At 39.6% G+C, this 24,200-nt stretch overlaps 1 protein-coding gene across 8 annotated transcripts in view; it reads right to left on the bottom strand.

Moving 5' to 3' along the window:
- LOC147325197 (suppressor of tumorigenicity 7 protein homolog) overlaps positions 1–24,200 on the bottom strand; it is a 61,876-nt gene that overhangs the window by 4,324 nt on the left and 33,352 nt on the right. For 6 of the 8 annotated variants that reach the window (XM_086299588.1, XM_086299582.1, XM_086299583.1 and 3 more), the window contains 12 exons: positions 10,777–10,859; positions 8,989–9,148; positions 7,067–7,121; positions 6,447–6,562; positions 6,246–6,321; positions 3,999–4,153; positions 3,750–3,847; positions 3,432–3,561; positions 2,689–2,761; positions 2,225–2,327; positions 1,009–1,159; positions 785–877 (listed from right to left, as the gene is read on the bottom strand). In XM_086299588.1, the coding sequence (XP_086155714.1) occupies positions 785–877; positions 1,009–1,159; positions 2,225–2,327; positions 2,689–2,761; positions 3,432–3,561; positions 3,750–3,847; positions 3,999–4,153; positions 6,246–6,321; positions 6,447–6,562; positions 7,067–7,121; positions 8,989–9,148; positions 10,777–10,854 (1,288 nt within the window). In that variant the 5' untranslated portion in view covers positions 10,855–10,859. The remainder of the gene's footprint in view (positions 1–784; positions 878–1,008; positions 1,160–2,224; positions 2,328–2,688; positions 2,762–3,431; positions 3,562–3,749; positions 3,848–3,998; positions 4,154–6,245; positions 6,322–6,446; positions 6,563–7,066; positions 7,122–8,988; positions 9,149–10,776; positions 10,860–24,200) is intronic. The other 2 variants (XM_086299585.1, XM_086299584.1) reach the window with 1 other exon arrangement.

Raw genomic sequence — 24,200 nt, 5'->3', positions numbered from 1 at the left:
GCACATGTGGTTACGAACCCTTAAAAGGAGCAGACAGTATGGGCATGTACCAGTCAGACTTACAGTCCTCCCATCACAATACAATCGGTATCACAACTCTCCATGATGTTCTCAACCAAATCATTTTTTCTAAAAGCAAAGTTCATCTTTCTGGCTTTTACTGGGTAACTATCAACAAGATGGCAAATTTGAGGGCAGGTATTCTAAAGAAAAACAACGAAGGCAACCTTTTCTGTTGAGGAAGTTTAACAAGGTCAAACATCTCACAAAGTCTAACACATAGCATGCTGTCATGTTTGGCACATTGATTCACAATTTAATTTCTTATTTATGTTCACTTTTAATTAGCTGAAATAAACATGCATGTCTTTGCAGAGACACAGACAGACCACTGTGCTGCTTCTCGTGGCTGTAGGCCAGCTCAATCAATGAAGGGTTTGTGAGTGAAGACAGACAAGCTTCTGGGCAGACATCAAGACAACACTCACAATCAACCTCCCACACACACACACACACACACACACACACACACACACACACACACACACTCTGTGAGCCAAATTCTCAAATTAAAGTGTAACTTTAAAAAAACAAAACAGCTTTTTCAGCACAGATGTTTGACATGAAGCATTTTTTTCTTCAAAGTTTACAAACTCCCAAAATTAATTAAAGGGATTTAAACACAGAAATTTACAACAAGTTCCCTAAAAAATATATATAATATAACATTTTTTGCCCTGACTGCATTGCACAGTGTGCGCGTGCATGTCAGAGCGTCTCTTACTGGGTAGCAGCTCTCTGTCTGCCGTCTCTGTACAGATGGGGTAAGGATAGAACAGGTGACCCTTCTCCAGAGGATATGGGATCATTCTGAAAGCTACAAACACACAAAAACACGAACAATTAATAATTAACAACGAGCTCCAGAATCATTCGTGTTCAGAAATAATCACCACTAAAATTTTAATACTGTCAGTTTACAGTATTTGTGTGTTAGCATGTACTTACTGCCCTCCCAGGTGCAGTGCAGAAGGTTGAGTGCCCCCTCCACCCTTTTCCAGTGCTGTAGGTGGAAGAAGGCGTAGGCAATGGCCTCGCTGTCGCCTCTTTTCAGAATGTGTTCTGGAGGAAGAATCAGACTCTTCATCTCAAGCAGGTACTGATGGGAACAAGGAGCAGGAGGAGAGAGGAACAAAGGAAGACAAGGAGAGAGAACAAAGAAGACATCTGAATGAGAAAGGAAATGAATTAAAAGTATCTCAGCATATCCATGAATAAAGTTCAATACTCACATTCAGCCCACAACAAAGCATGACACAGTTACATTATTACAATTCAATGCACCAAGTGTGAACACCAAGCTGTTTGACTGGGGCCAGCATACTTCCTGCTCCAACATCATTCTGAGACGGGGGTTGCTACTAGCTTGTGTTTGCTGTGTGTTTACAGCACTGGATCCTCATTTATGACCTGGGATCACTTTACATGCACATTTATTTATTTTTTCCCCCAGTTATAACATAACACAAGGAACAACGTTTTACATGGACTTGGTCCAAATCAAATCAAATCACTTTTATTGTCACATCACATGTGCAGGCACACTGGCACAGCACATGCGAGTGAAATTCTTGTGTGCGAGCCCCACAAGCAACAGAGATGTGCAAACACAACAACACAAACGAGCAAAATACAAGAATGGCCAACCTGAAACTAATAAATATATGTACAATATATAATAGTGTATGCATTTCTGGATGTGTATACTAAATATTTTCCTACGTGTGTGTGTGTGTGTGTGTGTGTGTGTGTGTGTGTGTGTGTGTGTGTGTGTGTGTGTGTGTGTCCACCTCTTTTAAGTGAATGTATAAATTAAAGCACTGGCAGTAGCAAAGAGATCACAGCACCCACCAGAAGTGCCTCATAGGTGAACTACATTTGGACAAACTGTCAGTAAAGGAAGTCAATCCTGGAAGAGAAGATATGCTCAACATATCCCACTTTAAGATTCATCCCACCAAGCTTAACTTCTCATTATGTATTGCTTGAATTTGGTTCTTTCGTTTTTTATGCTGAATGTTGTTTTGTGTGACTCACACAGGGGCTACACGTGTAAATGAGCAGTTCTGCTATGAGCTGGCATATTTACATCTTTCTTATCGACACATCTCTGTTTAACACAAACAATCTACGTGCAAGTGTGTGTGTGGTAATCTCAACTCACTTTGGGGACATGAGGATTGAACTCGACCGCTCTGTGGATGGCTTCTACTGCGTTCATCTCTGCTGTGCTCAGCCCTCTCCTGGATGCGGCCTCTGGAGAGAACCTGCACGTGCACGCAGACGGTCGTGATTCTACATCATGAGGTTACTTTGATCCATACCTCTCATGAATAGATATAGTAACAAGCAAGAACCAACATTTTACGAAGTGTTAAAAACAAACTAAATTTAAGCAGCTGCAGCATTTATTATACATGCCACACCCTGAACAATCAGGCAGAAAACTCACTTGTCACAGTAACAGCGCTCAAACCTTGGGGTGTCTCACTCTTTCTACATCATCGCTATTCTCTCATTGATACTGAGCACCTCCCTGGAGCCATTTTCAACCCTATCTTAAACTAAATAGCAGTACAGGAATGTCAGATCCCTGAAGAACTGTATGTGATGAAAAGCAATACTCACTTGTCCGATACCGCCCTGGCTTTGAGCAAGGCTGCTGTGTAGCATATTGTTGCAGATTTAGGTAAGCTAATATCTGTGGAGGAGACAAAAAGACAGACAGAGACAGAAAGGACAGGGTGGAGTTTAATGAATGTGGTAAAAGTTTGGAATTACAGGTAACAGTTCGAGGGGAGGCCTGTATTTAAGAATACTGCAGATGCCCACAGGGGGTTGTGAATGAACTTAATGAGTTTGGGTTTCACCTGTGTTTTGTTATCATATCTTAAACTTTCTCTAAGTGTGATTTGCTCTCTTTTTCCAGTTGTGTCATATAAATATCTATAGACAGGAGTAAAAATGTAGTTTCAGAACATGCTGGGCATCCTCAGATAACCCCATGCATACTTCCTGTGTGCGTCTGTGCTCTAACGAAGGCAGAAAAATGATCTTATAAACAACACCTGGCCAAATGCCTGTAGATGGTGTAACACCTGCTTTACAGAATACATCTTAACAGATGCAATTTTTACTTGCAAATAATAATTACATTTTCGCCTGTATGGATTCGGCCCTGCTGTATAAGATATGTGGTCAGAAATGGCCCCGCTCTGGCATTTTAGTTGTTAAAATAACTCGGGCTGCTTGAGGAACAACAAACACTCGACAGGGAATGTGGCGTCTGTACTCGGCTACCTTCAAGTAACTAAATACAGCTTTGTTAGTACAGTTACTGAGCTGCTCACAGGTGGCTGAGTGTCGCTCACCGTCATACTTGGCCAGAACGGCCTGGACGTCGGCGTAGTTCTGGAGCTCTAGTAGCGACTCCAGCAGGTTTTCGTGGATGTTGAACATACTGAGGAGAGGGAACTCCTTCATTAACTGGAAAACACACAACTGTTGTTACATGTAATACCAGACAGGGGGAGACACATGCACAATCAGCAGACATGAGCTTTGGGTCATCACTGTATTACCTCAAAATACTCTGTGACTGTTTATACTGAACCCATTCAGAAATGAATGCACAACACTGTGTGTGTTTCGGTTTGTGTGGGTTTTCTTCTGGCAGGTTGTGTACTTACATCTCTCATCATTTTAACTGCTTCTCTTGTTCGGCCGAGCTTTCTGGAGCACATGGCCAGCCTCCTCTTTATATACACCAACACATTGGTGTCCCTTCCTGCAAAAACAGAACTTAGCTCAATCAGATCACGCTTACCGTCCTTTTTATTAAAATGCAACAGAGGCTGAGATGGACCAGGACTACCATTCATACTGTCGCTTGATTATTACTGGCTTAGGAAAAGTGTTAAAGCATGGATTACACTCACTGTGCTGGGCTTCATATTGTGTACCATGATGTTGGAGCTGTTGGCTGCGGCGGTAGCAGCCCTCTCCAGCTTTTAGCGCCTGTTTAAATAACCGCTCAGCCTCCATGATGGTGGTGGCCTCCTCCTCTGCCAGCAAGATGTACGCTGTTGCACAGCTGTAGATGGGGATGAGAAGAAGTCAGGGAGTAATAACTAACCTGCTGCATAGCCTCTTATACACTCATTAATTCATTTACCGCCTCTCAGCGGGGTTCCTCGTTTGCCGACAAAGCGCAGCTTCTTTGAGACATAAAAATGCTCCTGAGCCTTGTGTGCTTGTCAGCAGCGTCTGACAGATCACTGATCAAAGAAGTTTTCCTCTGAGTCAACCTGCAGTCACGGCCTTGATACAAGCTGGGAGCAACATGTAGTGCTGACACAGTTCCTCTGCACTGTCTTGGTTGTCACAAATGCTCCTAAAAATAAACCTGAATTTCATGAAAAGAACTAAAGCTGCCTTCCTCTGAATGATGGAAGCACCCGGAAGGCCAGTCTGTGATGAGAAGCTTCAGATCCGCCCTTGACACAAACAAAACCTGCAGTTTACAGTTTTCCAATTTATTACAAACTGATGTGTGTGGACCTAAAAGCAACAGTAGTGTTTGGGACTTGGGGTCTGATTCATGTTTGTGAGCTACTTTTTTGGTAGAAGTTCATAGTATTAGTTTTGCAAAAGCATATTTGGTTGTACAGCATCTAGATGGGATTATGTAAATACTAAATATTAAAAGATACGATCAGCTCTTAGTTTTGATTTTCAGCTTCCTAACTGGAGTCAGCATAAAGCCATTATCAGTGATTACAAGTTAGAAAAATAAAAAATAAAAATGTATTTTTACCGACATTTCATGGTTTGAGCTCGCAGGCCATTGTGTGCACACCAACACTATTGCTACTCATAATCCTTCTACGTCCTCCCTGCACCTTCATCCTCTTCCCCAAACTGAAATTCAAATTAAAGGGTCACAATTCTGGGCGGAGATCCAGAATCCAACACAGATGCTTGACTGAAAGTGGTCACAGTGAAACTTCCAGGGAGAGATGTATAAATAGCAGCCGCGCTGGAAGCATCACAGTGGTGCCCCAAGACACACTGCTGAAGAGAAGACTGGCCAAACTCAAATCAGATGTAGTACTTATGGTCTGCTCATTTGTTATTATTTTTTATATAAAGGTTCCTTTGATTTCATCTGGTATGTGCACAACATATGTTTGGAACAACCATCAGAAAAGCACCAGTTAAATACAGCTGGTCAAATTGACCAAACTCAATTTGATGATAAGAGATTTAATTTGGAAAATTCTTTTGACTAAATTTCTAGCTCTGACAAATATAGGTAAAATATCAAAAAGCCTTCTGAAGGAATGAAACTGAATTTGTCAAAGTCTTGTCATATGTTCCAAGGATGGCCTGATACATTTCCAACAGAGCAGCAGAGCACTGCAGTGCTAAAGATACCCTTCCCCTGCTGCTTTGTTGTTAAATGTATGTAATGTCTCTAACTGATTTCTTCTTTGTTGTGGTTGTATTTATTTAACACTGTCCACGGACATAAAATGAATTTCCAGAAGGATCATAAACTAAATCGAAAGAGAGCGGACCAACAGTCAAATCAGGGGAGATCGGGCTGTTGAGCCAATCCTGTTGTTGCAGTTGTAAAGTCAAGGTTAATGAGAGATTCAGTTTCATGGTGCTGATTGTGGTAAAATGTAGGTTGCTGCTTTCTTTGCTAGACCGTATCCTGTTTTCAGTGCTCTGTGTGGATGAGATTAACATACTTATAATTTCTGGAATCAATACTGAGTTGTTAAAAAAATATAATGTTCTTAAACTGTGTGCATCCACAGTAGAAATACAACTTGTGGAGAAAAAAAAACCCCTTTTTGAGCGACTTATTAGATTTTACGAGTAATTCTACACATTAGTTTTGTTTTAGTCTTTATTTTCCCTCTTCTGTCTTGTATGATTTAGTTTTATTTCTAGTGGTTTGCCTTTATCAGTCTATACTGTGTGCCATTCTTGTTTTGTTCTTTTTTAATGACTACTGATATACAGACCATGGCTCTCTCCAAATTCATTCAGACATGGATCTCAGAAAACTGCCTTAATATCTACCAAGAGGGCTGCAGAGTAGCTAGACTCTCTTTAGGATTATTAGAATTTGCTTTTATTAATACCTTCAACCCATGACATAATTTTAAACTCACTCTTCAAGCTCCAGAGCTTCATGTGCTGCAGAGATGCGAGCCTGTGGGTTCCTTTCTCTCCACGCCTTCTGCATGACTGCCACCACACAGAGAAACACATTAACATATTAATATGTCAAAGGGGTCACATTACGCCCTCCGCACTTAAATCAAATCACATGGTTATAAACACAGCATATGTATGAATGTGTGTTTGCTTACTGGCATCAGCAGGCCGGAGGTGGTCTGAGTCACAGGTGAAGAAGGTTTGATGATCTTGTGCTGACAGGTTCATGTCATAATATGTCAGCGGCTCTCGACCTGTTACCCAAGTATACCTGGACACCAGCACAGACAGAACGACACGCTTTAATAATAAGCTACTGACTGGCACATTTTTGACAAAACACAGAAAATGAATGACGCGTCTCTGCTAAAGCTCAAACAGAAAACAATTCTGATTGGCGGGTTTACAGCTGAAGAGAAAAACTGGATAATTACAACATGAGGAATCAAAAAGTGGGGGATGACTCAACAGAAGGAACACAGGCAAAGACATCAAAAAGATAACAAAAGAAGAATGGCACATAATAGAGACAGACAAATCAGTAGGGGGAAAGACATAAAAATAAAATCACACAAAGGCACAAGAGAGAAAATAAAGACCAAAACAAATCTGATGACACTCAAGAGGCAGGAAAGTTGACACGGGAAAGACCTGAAAGACTGGAAAAGCAAACAAGAGAAGACACAGATGAGAAAGAATGATGGAAAAGTCAGAGGAAAACTGACTCCAAGTGAGCTGGACTTCAGATGCAGGTTGCTTTGCTGTTGTCACTCACCGGTTATATTCGGCTCCGCGGAATAAATTCAGTGGATTTCTCCATACTTTACATTCTGCAGAAGGGAGACACAAAGAGCACAACAGTAGTGATGAGCGTCAAGGGCAAAGTTGGCACTGAGCTTACTCGGCACACTTCAAAGGGTTCGCCTGCGCATTCTGCCATCTCTACCCTGCAGCTCCATGACTGGCACGTGGATCTATGTGAGAGCATGGCTGACAGAGGAAAGGCCTTCTAACTCCTCAGTGACCAAACAGGTTCCTGCACAAACCTACACTGCTGGCAAGCCTGTGTTTGAGCTGATGGCACTGAACACATCGATGTTGGTACAGGGCTTAACTATATGGGTTTTTATAATATGTATGCACCAATAAGATGTGTGGCTTACAGTGCGCTGATATCAAACATCAACATGACAAGTGCTGCTCAACCAACTAAAAGAGCTCTGCGTGAGCTGAGACGTCCCCTCACTGTGTCACTCAGGATTCAGTTTTGAGAAAATTATGAGAGCAAAAGTTTCAAATGTGCAGTAATCCCTGGAAGCCTAAAGCTCAGACTGCAGACTGACTGCTTCTGCCTACTTTTGGATCTTTATGATGTCAAGATATGAGAGGAGATATCACTAACATGGTCATCTCAAGCACAAACGCTTAAAAAGTAAAGAGAAAACTATCTTTCACATAGTGGATGACCTGCACCAAGGCCCAGCAGAAGATAAATACAGATTATTTTGAATTTTGAGTTATGCAAAGCTCCTCTTGTAGAGTTTAAGAATAAAATAAATTAAGCTGGAAATCAGAATAAGGAGCTCACTTAAATTATTTGATTGCCTTTTTTAAAGAAGATGCATAAAATATCCATGAAAACCCAACACACATCGCAAAACTCATATTCTATTACTAACGACTTAAACAGAGAAAATTATTTCTTATGTGTTTATTCACAGATTTTTGTACTAACTGAATAACAAACTGTCCTGCCTAAACAAACAAAAGCCTCTCACTGACAATAAAACCGAATTTCAAAGTCAAATTAGAAATAAATCAATACTACGCGCACAAAATTCACGCTTTGCCACATTCAATTCCAGAACCATGACTAATCAATCACGGGTCTTCACTGAAAACCCATCTGTGACAAAGACAAATATTAAGCTGCGACATCCATCTCTGAATTGAGCTGAGCGATTTTCACAGAGCAGATTATTAGCCAGCAAACGGAGGATTAGTACACTTGAGCACACATAATCCTATTTCACTCAAAGTTGTTTGGCTGAAAACAAAAGCGGCTGCATCACGTCTCCACAAAGAGTTCAATGACCGAACGCTCGAAAACACGCCGTTAAACTGACTGGGTGAGCTCATTTAACCAAACTGTCACTGCAACTCGTATTTGGTTCTGATTCTTTAATAGACAGAGGCTGTCTGGACTAAAGCAGGCTGGGACTCATGCTGCATTATGTATATGCTTATGTAGCATAAACGTTTTCCCTTATCACTGGCAAAGGAACCAAGGGAATTATTCAGCAGAGACATTTTCCTCTTTTGAAATGAAAGACTTCACAGACGAGCAAATATACATTCAACAGATTAACCAAGATCAAAGCATCACTAATGGAGAAGTCAAGACGCTCACACAGCTCACTCTGGCTGTGGAAGATGCTTCTAGACAAGCTTTAATTTCTTAGACTGCCTTGTACTGCTTACAGTTCTAACAGTACATTTATTTAAAGAATTGTATTTTTCCAGATCTTAATGCATCTACAAACAAATCCATTTTCTGCTGTTTTTCCAGGTTAGTGGAGCAGCAGTCTAAGCAGATGCATCCAGGCATCCCTCTCCTCCACCCCGCTCTTTCGGTGGGAGACCCAGTCACCTTTTTGCAATCTTTTTCTATAAGCAGATCACAAATGTAGCTCTTACCAGACACACTTTGCCGACTGGAGTCAGCCTCCCCATTACTGGCGTTTGAGTTACTGGGAGAGCTGCTGTCCACTCCTCCCAGCAGGGGGCGCAGGTGGCTCACAGACACCTGCTCTATGAAGGAGGTCCCATATTTTCTGAAATACCACCACTCGAAGATCTGAAAGAAAGAAAGACAGAAAGAAACTCATTCACTTAACTGCTCATTCAATGAAGATGATACATTCAAGTGTTCACATTTTTTGTTCACATTCTTCTTAAATTAGCACCTCTTAAAATAATTCTCTCTTTAACCTGCTTAAAATGGGAGTAAATCTACTTTCAATGCCAGCCACACGATTTTTAATCAGAACAAAGTAAAGACAATTACTAGCTAGTAAAGCTGAGACCTCCAGCAGCTAGCTTAAATAGTCGCTATTCTCCATCTGTTTTAACACATCTTTATTACAGTAATCTGAGTGTGGGCTGATTAACACTGTATCAATGGGAGTCAAGCTTGTGCCACAGAGGCCCCGGGTATACTTCACCAATTACCACCTTAGGCCAAAGGAGAGGATCCAATCAGTGAAACCTGCTCTTTGATTGGATGGAATTTAGCAGACAAAACATGGAACTCAATAATAAAATAAATTTAAAAAAAATAACATCGATTGGAAAATTTAAATTTAACTTGAGTAGATTCTGTACACACAGTTGTGTTCCAGTGACTAACGACCAACTCAGTTTAGATCATTCAAAATAACTCAAACAAGTGCCTGAAGGCATTTCCATATGGTGAGATTTGCTTCTAGAAGGACTCCAGTATTGATATCTAAACGTGATTATTTTACGAGTTGTACAGACTGCCGACTGCTAAAGCTGATGTACTGTGGAGCTTCTGCTTGAAGGAGGAAATGACAAATTTTGATGGGGCTCCTACAGGAATCTTGGAAAACGAGCAAATTGGAACATCTCTCCCACTTACAGAGAAACGAACACTATTGCTTCGATGAAACCAACTGGCGTCCACATTTCTAAATAATTTCACAGAGCATGTGCAGAGCTCAACACCATTTCCAAGCAGCCTACGCACACTGGCCAATCGCCCGCAGGGGAAGAGAGAGTGAGTTAATTAAGAGAGGGGCTATTTTAAACTGCGCACCAACCACTGTTACACAGTTTGCCGTCTCTGTGAAGAACCTGAAAAAGAAATGAAATACTTGGAGCATCTTTTGTTTAATGCACAGCAATAGAGAGTTCTATTCTTATCTTTTTCCACATCCCAAACAAAACAACCCAGCACGTGTTCTCGGTAATTTAAAAAGCACAAAAACATTCAGTGTGTTGCATTCTGATGCACCAGGCAGCAGAATAAACACTGATAGTGCAGGGAGATAATCTCATGGAGGACCAAATGAGGTTTGATATCCTTTCATTTCAGCTTTATATGACCTGTGAATGTGTGATTAAAGCCCTAACAAATTATATCCCAGGCTCAAAATCACCAGGGGGCCACCTCTGAAAATTAATTTTCTCCTTTTAACATGGAAGAGAATGTCAAGTAAAAGCACACAGTGATTAAGTTAGATTCATCAAGGATGTGATTTTTGCTTTAAAAAAAATAGATCCATTTAACAGCAGGAGGTTTCAACACCATTTATATTTGATATTTGTATGCTTAAGTATAAACAGGGCAGCCAACTTAAACATTCACACTTTGCAAATAAAAATTACTGCTTTATTTATAATAAATTTAAACCAGTATCAGCTTCAACAATCAACAAATATAAAGAATGAAGCACATCTTACCAATATGAGTCCTGATATGAGGGAGGAAGTACCTGTCAGGGCCACGTAGAACTTGGGCGTCAGGGTGTTGAGAAACATGCTTACTACAAGGAAGACACAGAAAGAATAAAGACAGATTAAAAAAAGGCCTCCTCTACATCACAGGGGAGGTACTTTTGAAAATATATCTTTGAAATGTTGAATATTCATAAAAAATAGGTCATGTCTATAGAGAAGAAGAATAAAGACGGTAAAGACAGACATTAAAAAGACTCAGACATTTATGGTTCCAGCACATGTCATCCACATGCGGTGTTTGGCATTTCCCAGAGAACCCTGCTGCTCACACTTGAAATTACACAACACTATGAAACCCAGGTAGAGTTTAACTTCAGGGAAACGGAAACAAAACTGAGCTCAACTGACAGCCTTAACAGAAATACCATATTTTGAAGCATTTTGCAAAGCTTTGCCACGGAAATGTTATTTATAGCACAAAAATGGAACCCTGGATGATGTCTAAATAACTGTTAACAAGGTTAATATAGTAGAAACAGAGATCGATTTTCTCAGTGTGGTCATAAACTCTGGCTATAGATTCTTAAAGCCTACATTTTAGTCACACTGACAGAGCTGATTATAGGTTGAGATTCTAGCGAGAGTGCACTGCTGGAAGCAGTCCAAGTGGATTTATTTCAAAGTGAATAGTTATAAATTTTTTACAGATTAAAAATGCTGTACAGTTTACAAAGCTAAGCCTTTACAAATCAAATGACATTCCTCCATTTACTATAAAGAAACTGTCAGAGGTGCATACAGAAGCCTTCATTTATCCAATATTTATTTTTAGTGCCTGGGAAATGCCTCTACTCTGAATCGCGACATTTAAAAGCAAAAAATAAATAAAATCAATCAGTGTTTGCTCTTATTCCACTATCACACAGAGCCCTTCACACAGCGATGGCCTGAAACAACCTGAAATATTTTACTAAAATTTGCAGTTGAAGCATCTGTGGATACTCCAATTACTGTGATTAAATATGGGAAAGTTCAGTTCAGTTCATTTTTATTTCAAACATTTCAAACATGTGCCTTCACAATCATTACAAAATATCATTCCATTATTTGTTTGAAAAGGAGTAGGCTGAAGTATTTACTTATTTGTCCCTACCCCCTCGAAAGGGGAATGGCTAGAACCGCATGCACCATAGTTTTCTACTAGCAGCAGATTTGGAAGGAATCTTCAACTACCTTACCGAAAAGATCAGCAGCGTGACCTCTGTGCAACTTCAAATGCCTGATGATCTTCTCTGATTCTTTTAAATGTTTGGCCAGAACACTGACTCGAGAAAGCAACAGAGAGCTGTCTGCAGAGCTCAGAAAGAAGCATCTACATTAAAATGGTAAAGGCTATTATGTTATTCTTACAAATATAAGGTTCATGGGACTGCAGTCAACCTCCTATGATGTGGAAATGGAAAGAAACCATCCAAAACCATTCAAGCTGAACTCCAAGGTCAACATACGTCATTTCTGATCACACCATCCATCACATTTTAAACTACACTTGGTCTCCACTACTGACAGAAAAGACACAAGAGCAAAATGCATGTTGACAAGCCCCAAAGTCCTTTGGACTGATGACACAAAACTGGAGCTTTTTGGCCACTCAGATCAGTTCTATGTTTACAGGTGGAAAAATGATGCTTTAAAAGAAAATAACACCTCACTGTTGAAAGGGCTGGGGGTGGTGGGTTTGGGGCATCTGGCACAGTGAACCTGTGCAGGGCACAATGAACGGCCAAGGCTACCAAGGTGAAAAATACTGCAATGGGATAATGGTCCAAAACCAAAAAAGCTAACAGCACTCAAGAAAGGCTGAGAAATAAACACTGGACTATTCTTAAATGGCCCTCCACGAGCCGGGATCTGAGAATTGCAGTGTGGAGACACTGTCCCTCAAAAGAGCACTTGACAGTTACTCAGGAAGAGTGAGCCGTGTGAGCAAATGCAGACGAGTCATTGTGAAATACAGAGATCATTGTACTGGAGATCACTGTGGTCTGATTTGTGGAAGGGTATCAACAGCTTTGTCCATGTCTGTATATTTGGGGTGCACTGTATACAGTAAGTCATTTCAGATTCACTGTGTGTAGCACTGATTTTCAGACACAGTATCGTTCACATAAATCCCTCAGTCAGTCCACAAACAAGTGTTAGCAGCCATCAAGCAAAACAACACACCCTGATTACGGTTTAACAAGACAATGGCCACACTGCCTGAATCCTGATAGCCTCCAGTAATATTAGTTTGTTTTTAACTATAGTTAAAAACTATAGTTAAAAACGAACTAACAAAAACCAACTGAATTTTGTTCTTACTCTTACATCTACAAATCTTTTCTAGCCTCTTCTCTCATGAAATGACAGCTCAATGGGATAAGAATATGGGCTCAAAATGTGGTCATAAATATTTTGTACTTGTAAAAAAGATTTGTATGTGTAAAAAAGATTTGTGTGCGTAAAAAAGATTTGTGTGTGCGTAAAAAAGATTTGTGTGTGCGTAAAAAAGATTTGTGTGTGCGTAAAAAAGATTTGTGTGTGCGTAAAAAAGATTTGTGTGTGGACTTAGAAAAAAAAAACCCTGCAAGTTACAAGTACGGATTTTTGACCCTATTTTTCTTCCCTTCATCTGATTGGTCAATGTCATGTCAATCACAAATGTAACAATCCAATCAGAGAACAGATGGGTTTGGCTGTCGGAGGGGCGCTGTTTTGAACTGCAGGTCCTTGAAGGGTGATACCGTTTGAAGCTGGAGGATCGCTATATAAATATCTGATAGCAGCTAGGTCCCCTAACTTTCAGTAGCTGTTGAAAGGATAAAGTTGTGGTATATCAGTGGTTAGAAATAACATTATTACTTTAGGATTAGTTTAACACAAAGTCAGGGCTGACCCAGGACCATTGCTGTGAGTCACAGTGCGCAGCATAAAAGTCCTTTCACATCGGATGCAGGATACGCTGCTAATGCTAACTGCTAACTAAAAGCAAAGGATCCAGAATTTGTTGCGCTGGCTGCTGAGCTCTGTGGGTTTTTGCAGCAGCTCTACCTGTACTTAGGGTTGCCAACCATCCCTTAAAATACGGAATCGTCCCGTATTTCGAAACAAAAGTACACGTCCCGTATTGAGCTAATAAGGGACGCACTTTGTCCCGTAATACAGTGAGAATCAAAAGTAGTCTATAACTTTTAATGGAATTAACGCTTTGTTTGAAAACATAATTCCCAGCCCCTCTCCTGCTTTGTGACCAATGAGCTGACAGCACACTTATGACAATTCGAGTATGACAATTCAGATTACCGCTCATCTCATTGGTCGAGGAAAGGTCGCTTACGGAGAAAATACCGGAAGACAACAGATGACCACAACAAGAAGCATGGCCAACAGGGAAACAAACGCCGACACTGCGGTGCAAGTCTCGGACGACAGTACACCTAAAGCTGGGCAGACACTGTGCGATTTTTTCAGTCACGTTATTCAGCTCCTGCTCAAACTGCACGATTGACTCGCAGGGGTTAGAAGTTGGTAGGTCACGATGCAGGTCTCACACTATACCGCCCGATGCTCTGATGCCTGACCTGAGTGCTCACACTGTGCCTCCATAAAATGAAGGTTATAACAGAAAATCTGTCGCGCTCTCTCTCTCCGTCTTACACTCACACAGACACACACACCACCACCATCAACTTTGCTAAATTGCTAATGAAAAACACTCATCAGGCAGCTGTGATTGAGCAGCAGTGTAGATCCAACTGTTTTCACGGTTGTTGTGGTCGTGATAATTTTGTGATGCCAGATCGAAAAGGCTCGGATGAGCTTTCCAAAGTTCTACAAGTTGTGCCTCCATCGCTTGTGTCCAGATCACACGCTGCACTGCCGTGCTGCTCCATCTTTTACACCAACGTTTACGTGTTTGCGCGTGCGCAGTGTGAGCGGCTGTGGTGAGCGATTGATGATCGGGAGCTGGTCGTGAGGTGTTAATCACTTCTCGTTACCCCACGTATACTACACGATGCACGATGAAGGCCAAAATCGGTCCGATCACTCAAAAATCGGCTCAAAATGGGCCTAAAACCGCACAGTGTGAGCCCAGCATTAGAGCAGCAATGTTTGTTCCCCTCAGAGAAAGGGAAGAATGGGAAAAGGAAAACACCTGGCTGGAAAAAGTTAATATGGGCATGTGCAGTGAATATCAGCGCTATGTGGCCAGAAGTGTGATAATATAATTTATTTTGTGTAATAAACAACTGCAAGGATACATGAGTACAACAAATAGATGACTAATACATAAAAGTAATACATAGATGAATAATGATGATGAGTTATGATGCGTAATCATGGGAACAAGCGGGTTTACAAACAGGAGCAGCTGATTAGCATTAGAAAAGCTGAAATAATACCTCAGCTGAAGCCAATTGTACTAAATGCACTAAATATGCACTGTTACAAGAATGTTTTTCTTTCTATTTTTTTCTATTATTTTAAGTTAAGCAGGACAGAGTTCTTTTAAAGAAAGATTTACTTATATTCTCAAAAGTTAAGCATGACAGGCTTCTGTTTAAGAAAGAGACCTGTTTTACTGTGTTAATGTTGTCATTTTGAGCTAAAAATAAATGGCTAAATGATCATTTGTTTCACATGTGTTCATATCACAAAGAATAGAATATGCATCTACTTAAATCAAATTCAAGTCAAAGGGTTAAAAAAATAATTTCACACACAAAAAAAGAGCTAGAAAATTCACCACACTGGGAAGGGTGAAGACAACTGGGTCGCCCGGCCCTGGCCACGAGGTGTCCCTTATTTATTTTTCAGGGAGTTGGCAACCCTACCTGTACTAGATACACCTGCTCCTTGTCTTTTCTATCTCTGACTTTATGTCCTCTACAAGAGTTTGGTTTTTTTGCTAGTTCTTCAAATGTTCAATAAAAACATGTATGCTAATTCATAACGAAGAAAGCTTTGTAATGAAGACTGTCATTTCCAAAACACTGCCCGCCCCCACCCCGCGGTCCGCAGCGCTGTTGAAAAGGCTGTGGAAGTCCCTGTATTAAACACGTAGACCTGTGACACAAAAATCACCAAACTCGGACGACCACAGACTGTTTTCCTTCGTGGTGATGAAGGAAAACGCTGGGTTGGCATGTAAAAGGGCATTTATTCCCTTCAAAGACCTGCAGTTCAAAAAAAGCGCCCCTCGACAGCCAAACCCATCTGTTCTCTGATTGGATTGTTACATTTGTGATTGACATGACATTGACCAATCAGATGAAGGGAAGAAAAATAGGGTCAAAAAGCCGTACTTGTAACTTGCAGGGTTTTTTTTTCTAAGTCCACACACAAATCTTTTTTACGCACACACAAATCTTTTTTACACATACAAATCTTTTTTACAAGTACAAAATATTTATGACCACATTTTGAGCCCATATAAGAAGGCTCGATTTAAAAAGAAAAAATTGAAGAAGAGAAACATTAGAAAGCAATATTTAATCATGTGTTTCGCCTGTATCTTACAGCACAGCTTTCCACCATCAAACTGACTGCACATAAAAACTAAACTAACCATTACAGCTGTACCACTTTAGGATTGGGCTCAAAGAAACAGTGTGTTTTGTGCTGCAGATTTCAGCTGAGCCACTCTTGATGCCTCTGCGCTCTGTCTGAAACTTTGCTTTTACTGGTGTTTGAATTGAAACTTCAAAATGACAACACAAATTTTGTTCTTTGAAAATAGATGTTGTCTCATGGGCAAATGGGAGGTCTCACAACTCCGCTGAAACCATCTACCTTCAGTATAAACTTTTCTTTCTGGTGTGTTCTGTGTTAGCTTGTTAGTTTGCAGGTGCTGTCGAGTGTAACCGCAAAAATGGAACCAAATATAGAACCTAAAGGGAAAAGCAAGCTGAATTTTAAATTTTAAAGGGTTAGGATTGGTCAACGAAAAACCCTAAGAGTCCTCTGCCTTCTGTTTGCAATTTTGTTCTGAGAACGGTGTTACAGTACAAAAGCGACAGCTGGTATTGTGAACTGTGACATTTCTACTCACTCATAATCCTTAATTATTTTCACTGGGCCTTCGTTTAGCTCTTCAGGTCATCTACAGGCTAAAACAACCCTTTTAGCTCCAATCCCTTAATAAGCTACCTTGAATTTAAGGCAGCTTCCTTTTTATATGCTGCCCCTCACAAACAAAAGACAAACACGAGGTAGGAGGACCTCCATACTTCAGATGATCATATCAAGTTTCTACACAGACTGTCAGAAACTGAGCAATTACTGCAGACTGAAGCTTGGGCTCCTGGATCTTGGAGAATACTTGTACTGAACTCATTATTTCTGGCCATGTTTAATATGAGCTTCCACCATTGTAATGGTTTATATATGACAGCGCAGAGGAAAATAAAAAGGCAAATTTGAGCTGGATCATTGCAAAAATGAACTCAATGGAAAAAAAATATTGAACTATTTAAGGAAATAAGTGCTAACTGGGTGATGCTCACAAAATGGTAGCGAGTTAACACCCCTTAATTAAAAATCTAGCACCTTTAATTAAGGAGCAAAAAAGCCAGAGGCCTCGGCTATGTGTGAAAAAGGTTTTTTTGGTTAAAAATTAAATCCAAGAAAAGGAAACAGCACTAGCCTCAAGCCAACGTTTCAGACATAAAATAATGATTCACTACAGAGTGGCTGAAGATTATAGGTAAAGTCTTTCCACACAATCAGCTGCTGACTTGCTCTTTGTACAGCCACTCTGCACGCATACTGAAGTTGATGATTAAACAACATAACAGAAGAATTAAAAAAAATAAATAAATAAATCATATCTCAATTATTCTGTTTGATACTGCGATCATGGATACTCATAGAATTTGGAAAAATTGTGCACAACTTAAGAAAAGATTGTCATTTAATTATTTATTTCCACAAACTTGCATAATGATAAATGATAAATGATAAATCACTCCCTGCCGCAGCCTGGCAGGGAGTGATCGTGGACTTTAGCTAAAACTAAAGGGAAATGGCAAAACCCGGGGACTTACTACAAAACAAAAATTATTTAAAGATCGATCACCATGTTGATTATCTGTAAATAGTTGGTAGAAGTCAAGGCTGTAATTAAACACTGAATGGCAAATTTTCCAATACCATCCTGTTTTCTGGCGACAAAGCAGGACATCTCCCTCGTGCATTTGGTGTAAAGTTTAGAGATCTTATTAGCTGACGTAAACAATGCCATACTGGCAAGGTACTGTATTTTGGTTGGGTTGTCATGTTAATTTCCTGTGAATCACACGGAGGATAAGAAAGGCGGACAAAAGATTCAGAAACCCAGCCTCATTTGCACTCAGAAACACACACGTGCATAAATTAAGTGCAGCTGGACAGCTATTCATTGCAGTGAAGTGGAGGCTCTCATCCCAGCAGAGAAGCTCTTTCAGTTAGGTCTATGGAAAAACAGGCTTAGCAGCTGCTGTAAGTCTGCAGTGTCTGGTCTCTCAACCACTGCTGTCTGGCTGGAAAAGCACTCTTCATCCAGCCAATAAATCTAGCCATAACTAATATACAGTGTTAGTATATTCATAATCCAAATGTCACACATTCAAACTCCCAAAACAATTAAAGCTTGACATCAGAATACAACATTTATTTATCCCTGTTTTACATCATTCTGGATTTGGATTTATTGGCTGTCAGAAACGTGAAATGGTTTTTGTTACCGGTAACTAAAGGGTAGATCTATTTTTAGTTTGTACAAAAACTCCCCAACTTTTCATAAACAGTAAAAACATATATAGTTCATATCGTCTAAAGGGCTTTAAGTGGCCTAGAAAAGCATTATGTAAATGCTGGTATATTTTGATTTACCAAAGTCTAAAATGATGAGATCAGTGCATTTACAAGTAATCCTAAGTGTGCACTCTGTAAGGGAGCAGATAAGAGTCAGAGTCCACGACCACCTGCTGTTTAACCTTTTAGTTTGTGAGGGGCGGCGAATCACAAGAAGTTCATTTAAAGGGAAAGGTGCTGAAACAATTTATTTCAGACAGAGGATGACCTGAGGGTTATAGGAAGCTGCTGTAGTCAAGTCAAAGAACAAAAAGCTGAGACAGAAAAGAGCTTTTACTCCTCAGAAAATGTAAGAGTTATTGTGACACTGATTTCAGCTAGCCAGACTCACATTGCCTCTGTTTTAACAGCTATTTAATTTGATATGCAGAACAAGGTTCTCTCATTTACATGGCTCTGCAACTAACTACAATCATGAAGCTTGACTGAAATCATGCTTAGTTCACCAGTCCATGCGCTCCACGTCCTGCTGGGAGTAAGCGCTACATTATTCCAAATTCATGTTACTGAATTGAATTTACAATGAAAAATGGCTTTGAGAACCTACCATGTTTGACAAACTTTATTAATCATCAAAATCCTGCATACTTAAACTAATGGTTCAATCTAACGTCAATGTGAGGAGACAATTCTTCCACACACTAATTTTATTTGTTACATTGCCATGACCCAACCTGGTGACACTTCATGCTCTAACTGCACTTTCCTTTAGCCTCGTTGGCTGCTACAATTACTACCAAGAGTTAATACTAGCCAGAAAATAGCGAGAGAGTCGGGTTTGAGAGTAAGAAGATGAATTGGAGGGACAAATTCTATCAGGCAGATTCAGGACTAAATGTCACTGGAGACAACAAAAGATGTGACCTTTACTGAAGAGGGGGGACAGTCGGCAGACTGCTGGCCTGACTTGAATGATAAAAGACATGACGTGAGACACACGTGAACACGCCTATTCAGACATACACGCAGTCTTCTATCTCATATACGCACATACACAAAGTGTGTCCATCAGTTACAAGAAAAGAAAAAGTAAGACGTCAGTTAATTTGTGTTTTAAATAAAAATCACTGATCCTTTTTGAAGGATGATAATAAAGAACCACTTCCAAATGGTCAAATACATTATAAGCCTCCAAGTTTGATGAGCACTGTTCATCAAAGTGCAGCTTTTGCAGCACCTTAATCTCATGCAAATATTTTTGTTCTCTCCATAGTGGTTTGTCTGTAGCCAAACAAGTTACCATTTATTTAAGTTAATGAAATGTTTCATTTTTTTAATTGATCCAGATCCAGGAAGTAGGAGGTATTACGTCTCAGATCACCTTTACTTTCTGTGCTCCTAGTGAACTATAAAAATCATAATGTACACTACACAGTCTGATCATGACATCAATAAGGAAATTGATTCAGATCGGCGCATGCAATCTTATCAATATTCTGTCCTTTTAAAATACTTTCAAAACAGCATGGCTGATCCCTGTGTCGACAGATAGCTCTAATCCCATTCTGATTCTTTGAGTAATGCATTTATTTATGACATACAACATACACTGCACTAGGAATTTTAATTTCAACAATATCTTTTCTTCCAATAATTTTTATTTGAATAAAAAATTTGAAAATTATGCAAAATTTGAAAATTATTTGAAATTTGAATTTGAATTTGAAAATTTAATTTTTAAAGCAATATCAAGATAAAACTGTCATGTTTTTAATGTATTTTTGTGTACAAAGCTCTCAAGTTGTCTTCTCTTATCTTTGCATCATAAATCAAGAACTCCTATTTCCTCTACAATGCTGGCTCTTTTCTCAAAGACGCAATTTAGTTCAGCTTGATGACAAAAAGAACTTTTGGTCAACAAAAATACTCCAGTAAAAGTTGAAGTATTGAAGCAACTTTACTCAAGTAAAAGTGAAAACATACAGGATTTACACAACTGAATTTAACAAGACGTTTTGTAAGCCGTCCTGGCTGCTGTCCATCCCCTACACTGACACTATACTGTTTATACTGTCTTTAACTAGACGGTATACAGTTGGTATAAAGGTGGAATTCAGTGAATGAGTCTGAGCATCATCAGCTTAAATTCAAGTTCATTTCTGCTACACTTGACATAGCCTAGCATAACCATGAGGACCACACCCACTGTGCATCAGTCCAAGACAATGCTTCAAACTCACCACAGTATGACAAGCTGTGCAATCCAGCACTAAACTACACAGTAGTTTTGACATTTGAGTAACGCAAAGTTAGTATAGCTTACTTTGTTTACAGGACATTTCACAATATTGAAACTACATCATACAAACTTCACTGTTCAGTCCTTTAAATCTAACCTTGCTTCTCACTCCCCTGTCCTGTCTAACGTCTTACATCGTTTGTCTTTGTGACTAAAGTTAGCTTGAATTCTTTTCTCTCCCTGAAACATACAGCTCCGCACCTTCACACAACACAGCGTGCAACAAGCTTTGTTGAGCTGATTGAAATGTTAACTTAAAAAAGCACTATTTAGGTTCTGAAGTACTTAAACCACAACCTAGAGTAACGAGCCTGTTTGTAGATGTAAGTAGAAAATAATTTTTAATATGTAGAAGTAGAAAGTACTGCTTTTTGTGTAAAAATGTAGGAAGTAAAAGTAAAAAGTTATCTGTGGTATAATAAGTAGAGAACAGATACCTGAAAAATTCTATGTAAATGCAATAGCATTGTATTTGTACTCTGGTCAAAAAAATCTTAAATCACCAGCTATTTCATCAGGTACACCTTGCTAATATTAGATGGACGCTCCTTTTTGTAAATAAATAAAGAAGTGGCAAGTTTCTTGGGGACAAGCTTTACTGCTCACATATGGAGCTGAACTGTATCCTACGAGTTTCTTCTTTCATGTTGTTGAACTGCTGATTACATTTAAAACGTTTAAAGAGCTTGGAAGGGGTTAAGACGCACAAATGCATATTGGATTAGCACTGGGAATAAAAAAAAGCAATACAGACACATTTTCAGATAGTTTAGTTGACTTAATCTACAAACAGAGCTGTAACTTTCAGCACTGGGAATAGGTTGCTGTAACAGGGTGATGGCTGTGCTTAAAGACGTGCATTAATCTCGTGTTTTCTTGTAGGAAGCAGTTTGCGGGTGGCATGAGACAAAGCTAGGAGGGTCTTGGAGGCTGCCTGCATCCCAATGTATGTTGTAAGTCACTGCAGCTCAGCTGTTCATGCTTGAAATGCTAGTTGGCAGTGCTGATTAGGCAGGGCCTCATAGCCTGGCTCATATTGCAGGCCCTTGCTGATTGGGAAGGAGAGCCTGTCTTGGTCCGACTACCTCTGCTGACCTTTTACTAAGATGGACATCTCTCACCGCAGCAAAAGTGCATGTGTAACAGGGTCCATGGTTTTGAGATTTTGGCTTTACCTTCGTGTAAATGTGCAGGGTTGACAACATGCCTTTAATGCAGAAAAAAAAAATTCCAGGCTATATGAATAGCTCAGAGCTTATTTAGTGTTATTTCTAACAAGGCTCTGTTACTTATTGCCAAGAGAAATGTTCACAGTAGCTACCATTTGTGCACACATGTTAGATTATTATCAGCACTGAAAAATTAATGATCTTCAAACTTAAGAACTGTGTTAACCGAGGACAGAGACAGTTAAAGTAACTCATCTAAACATACGAGGAATTTATTTTGGGTATCTATGGAAACAGTTGAAACAAAGAACGTAGAGCCAAACTGGTACTTTTCCCTTGCGCGGAAAAAAGATCTAACAGCTAAGTCTCTATTAATCAGAAGACAGACTGTATCCATATTTGTATTGTATAATGCTCAACATCCAAACATAAATATAGAACCCGTTCCAGGACAAAAACTGAGAGTCTTCTGCAATTAAGGTGCCACTTAAACACAGCAGCCCAAAAATATTCATCTAATTTACAAGTGTGTAATCATAATATCAAAAAAGCCAATAATTTTAAATCAGAGAAAGCATAATTTACACGAAGACTAGAAAGTAAAACAATAAAAACTTCCAGAGAGATGCCAGCAGAAAATCTGCTTTTTAAGTGTCTTTTTAAGCACCTAGAAGATCATTGTTTTACAAGATTTGTTATCTTCATTTAAAAAAAGATTTAAAATAAAATGCAACATACAAAACTGCTTTGGGGAGGCCTTAAATGCATTGGCATTAACATTGCGTTCCGTTCATGTCAATAAAGCAACTGGAAAAAAGGAGAATAACTGATGGACAAGGCAATTGCTGTTGTAATCTTACAACAACTGGGATTTTGTGCAGGAGCTTTGTAGATGCTGATACAATCAAAATAACCCTTCTTCCCCATTTAAAATATCTTTTTTAATATCATTAGAGAATAAAAGCAATACATGAAAAACAAGCACAGGTGGCAGAAAGAAAAAACACACAAAAGCAAAAAACACCAAACAAGGCTTATTAAGCCATCCACAACAGGCCACTTTGTAAACACAGATATCAGCAACAGCTCGCATATTCCTAACACACAAGCACACACAGATACACAACTAAAACATAACACACACACACAAAATCAGCAGGCCTTCACCCACGCGCTGAGCAAACAGTCCACTTCATGAATATCAATACGAAATGTACAGGACCACCTGCTATACAATATAAAGGCCGTGTGCAAAGAAAAAGATCAGAAACACGGCTGCCATACAGTTCCTGACTACACATAGCCCGTCAGCTGCACACCAAATAAAGCAGCACCAGATAACTTACCCTCCATTCCACTGACATATCCACTGGAGCCACCAGCACACTAACATTTGCTACTTCAAAAAAGTAAAAAAATATATATATATTTTTGGTTAAACCTGATGTTTTGTTGCTCTTTCAAAAAGAAAAGGAACAAAAACCAAAGCCTTTGGGAGTCCATATCAATACCCACATCTAATCAGAAGCTAGTCAACTTTCATAGAGCACATTTATTAGTGAGGGCTCTGGTTTGGTCACGTTTTCTTGATTGGGGCCCGTCTTTGAATGACAGCAGGGCAACACAACTGTGAGCCAGTTCTGTCCTCCTCTTCCTCTAGTAAACCAGCAGAATAAGTACAAAGGGGAGTCTGAAGATGCCAGTCCAGCCAATCAATAACATGGATTTTAATAAAGGGAGGTGGGGGAGGTTTGCTACTTAGTCTCCTCCTGCAGAGGTAACCATGACAACCCCAAATGACCCTACAGGAAAATGGATGAAGCAATCTTTTAGAGATACGGAAGACCCTTCAAATCTGTTAATAATACAAAAGAAATTATTATTTTCTGTTAACCTTTATTTAATACAAATTAATTTAAGCAGCAGCCTCTTTGACACACACACACACACACACACACACACACACACACACACACACACACACACACACACACACACACACACACCCTTTTACTTTTAGCCTCAGCCAAGTATCATGTCATTTATCAAAATGTCCACTGACCCATTTTAAATGGAGAAAACTCAGGTTTAAATATTTTTGTCCCCACAAAGCTGTTGAGGGG

This window comes from Aulonocara sp. 'chitande type north' Nkhata Bay, linkage group LG7, assembly GCF_057382095.1.
Source record: "Aulonocara sp. 'chitande type north' Nkhata Bay isolate Kocher_YH1m ecotype deep benthic linkage group LG7, A_spYH_male_GT1.1, whole genome shotgun sequence".
NCBI classification, from domain to species: domain Eukaryota; kingdom Metazoa; phylum Chordata; class Actinopteri; order Cichliformes; family Cichlidae; genus Aulonocara; species Aulonocara sp. 'chitande type north' Nkhata Bay.
This window is presented reverse-complemented; position numbering and strand designations above follow the sequence as displayed.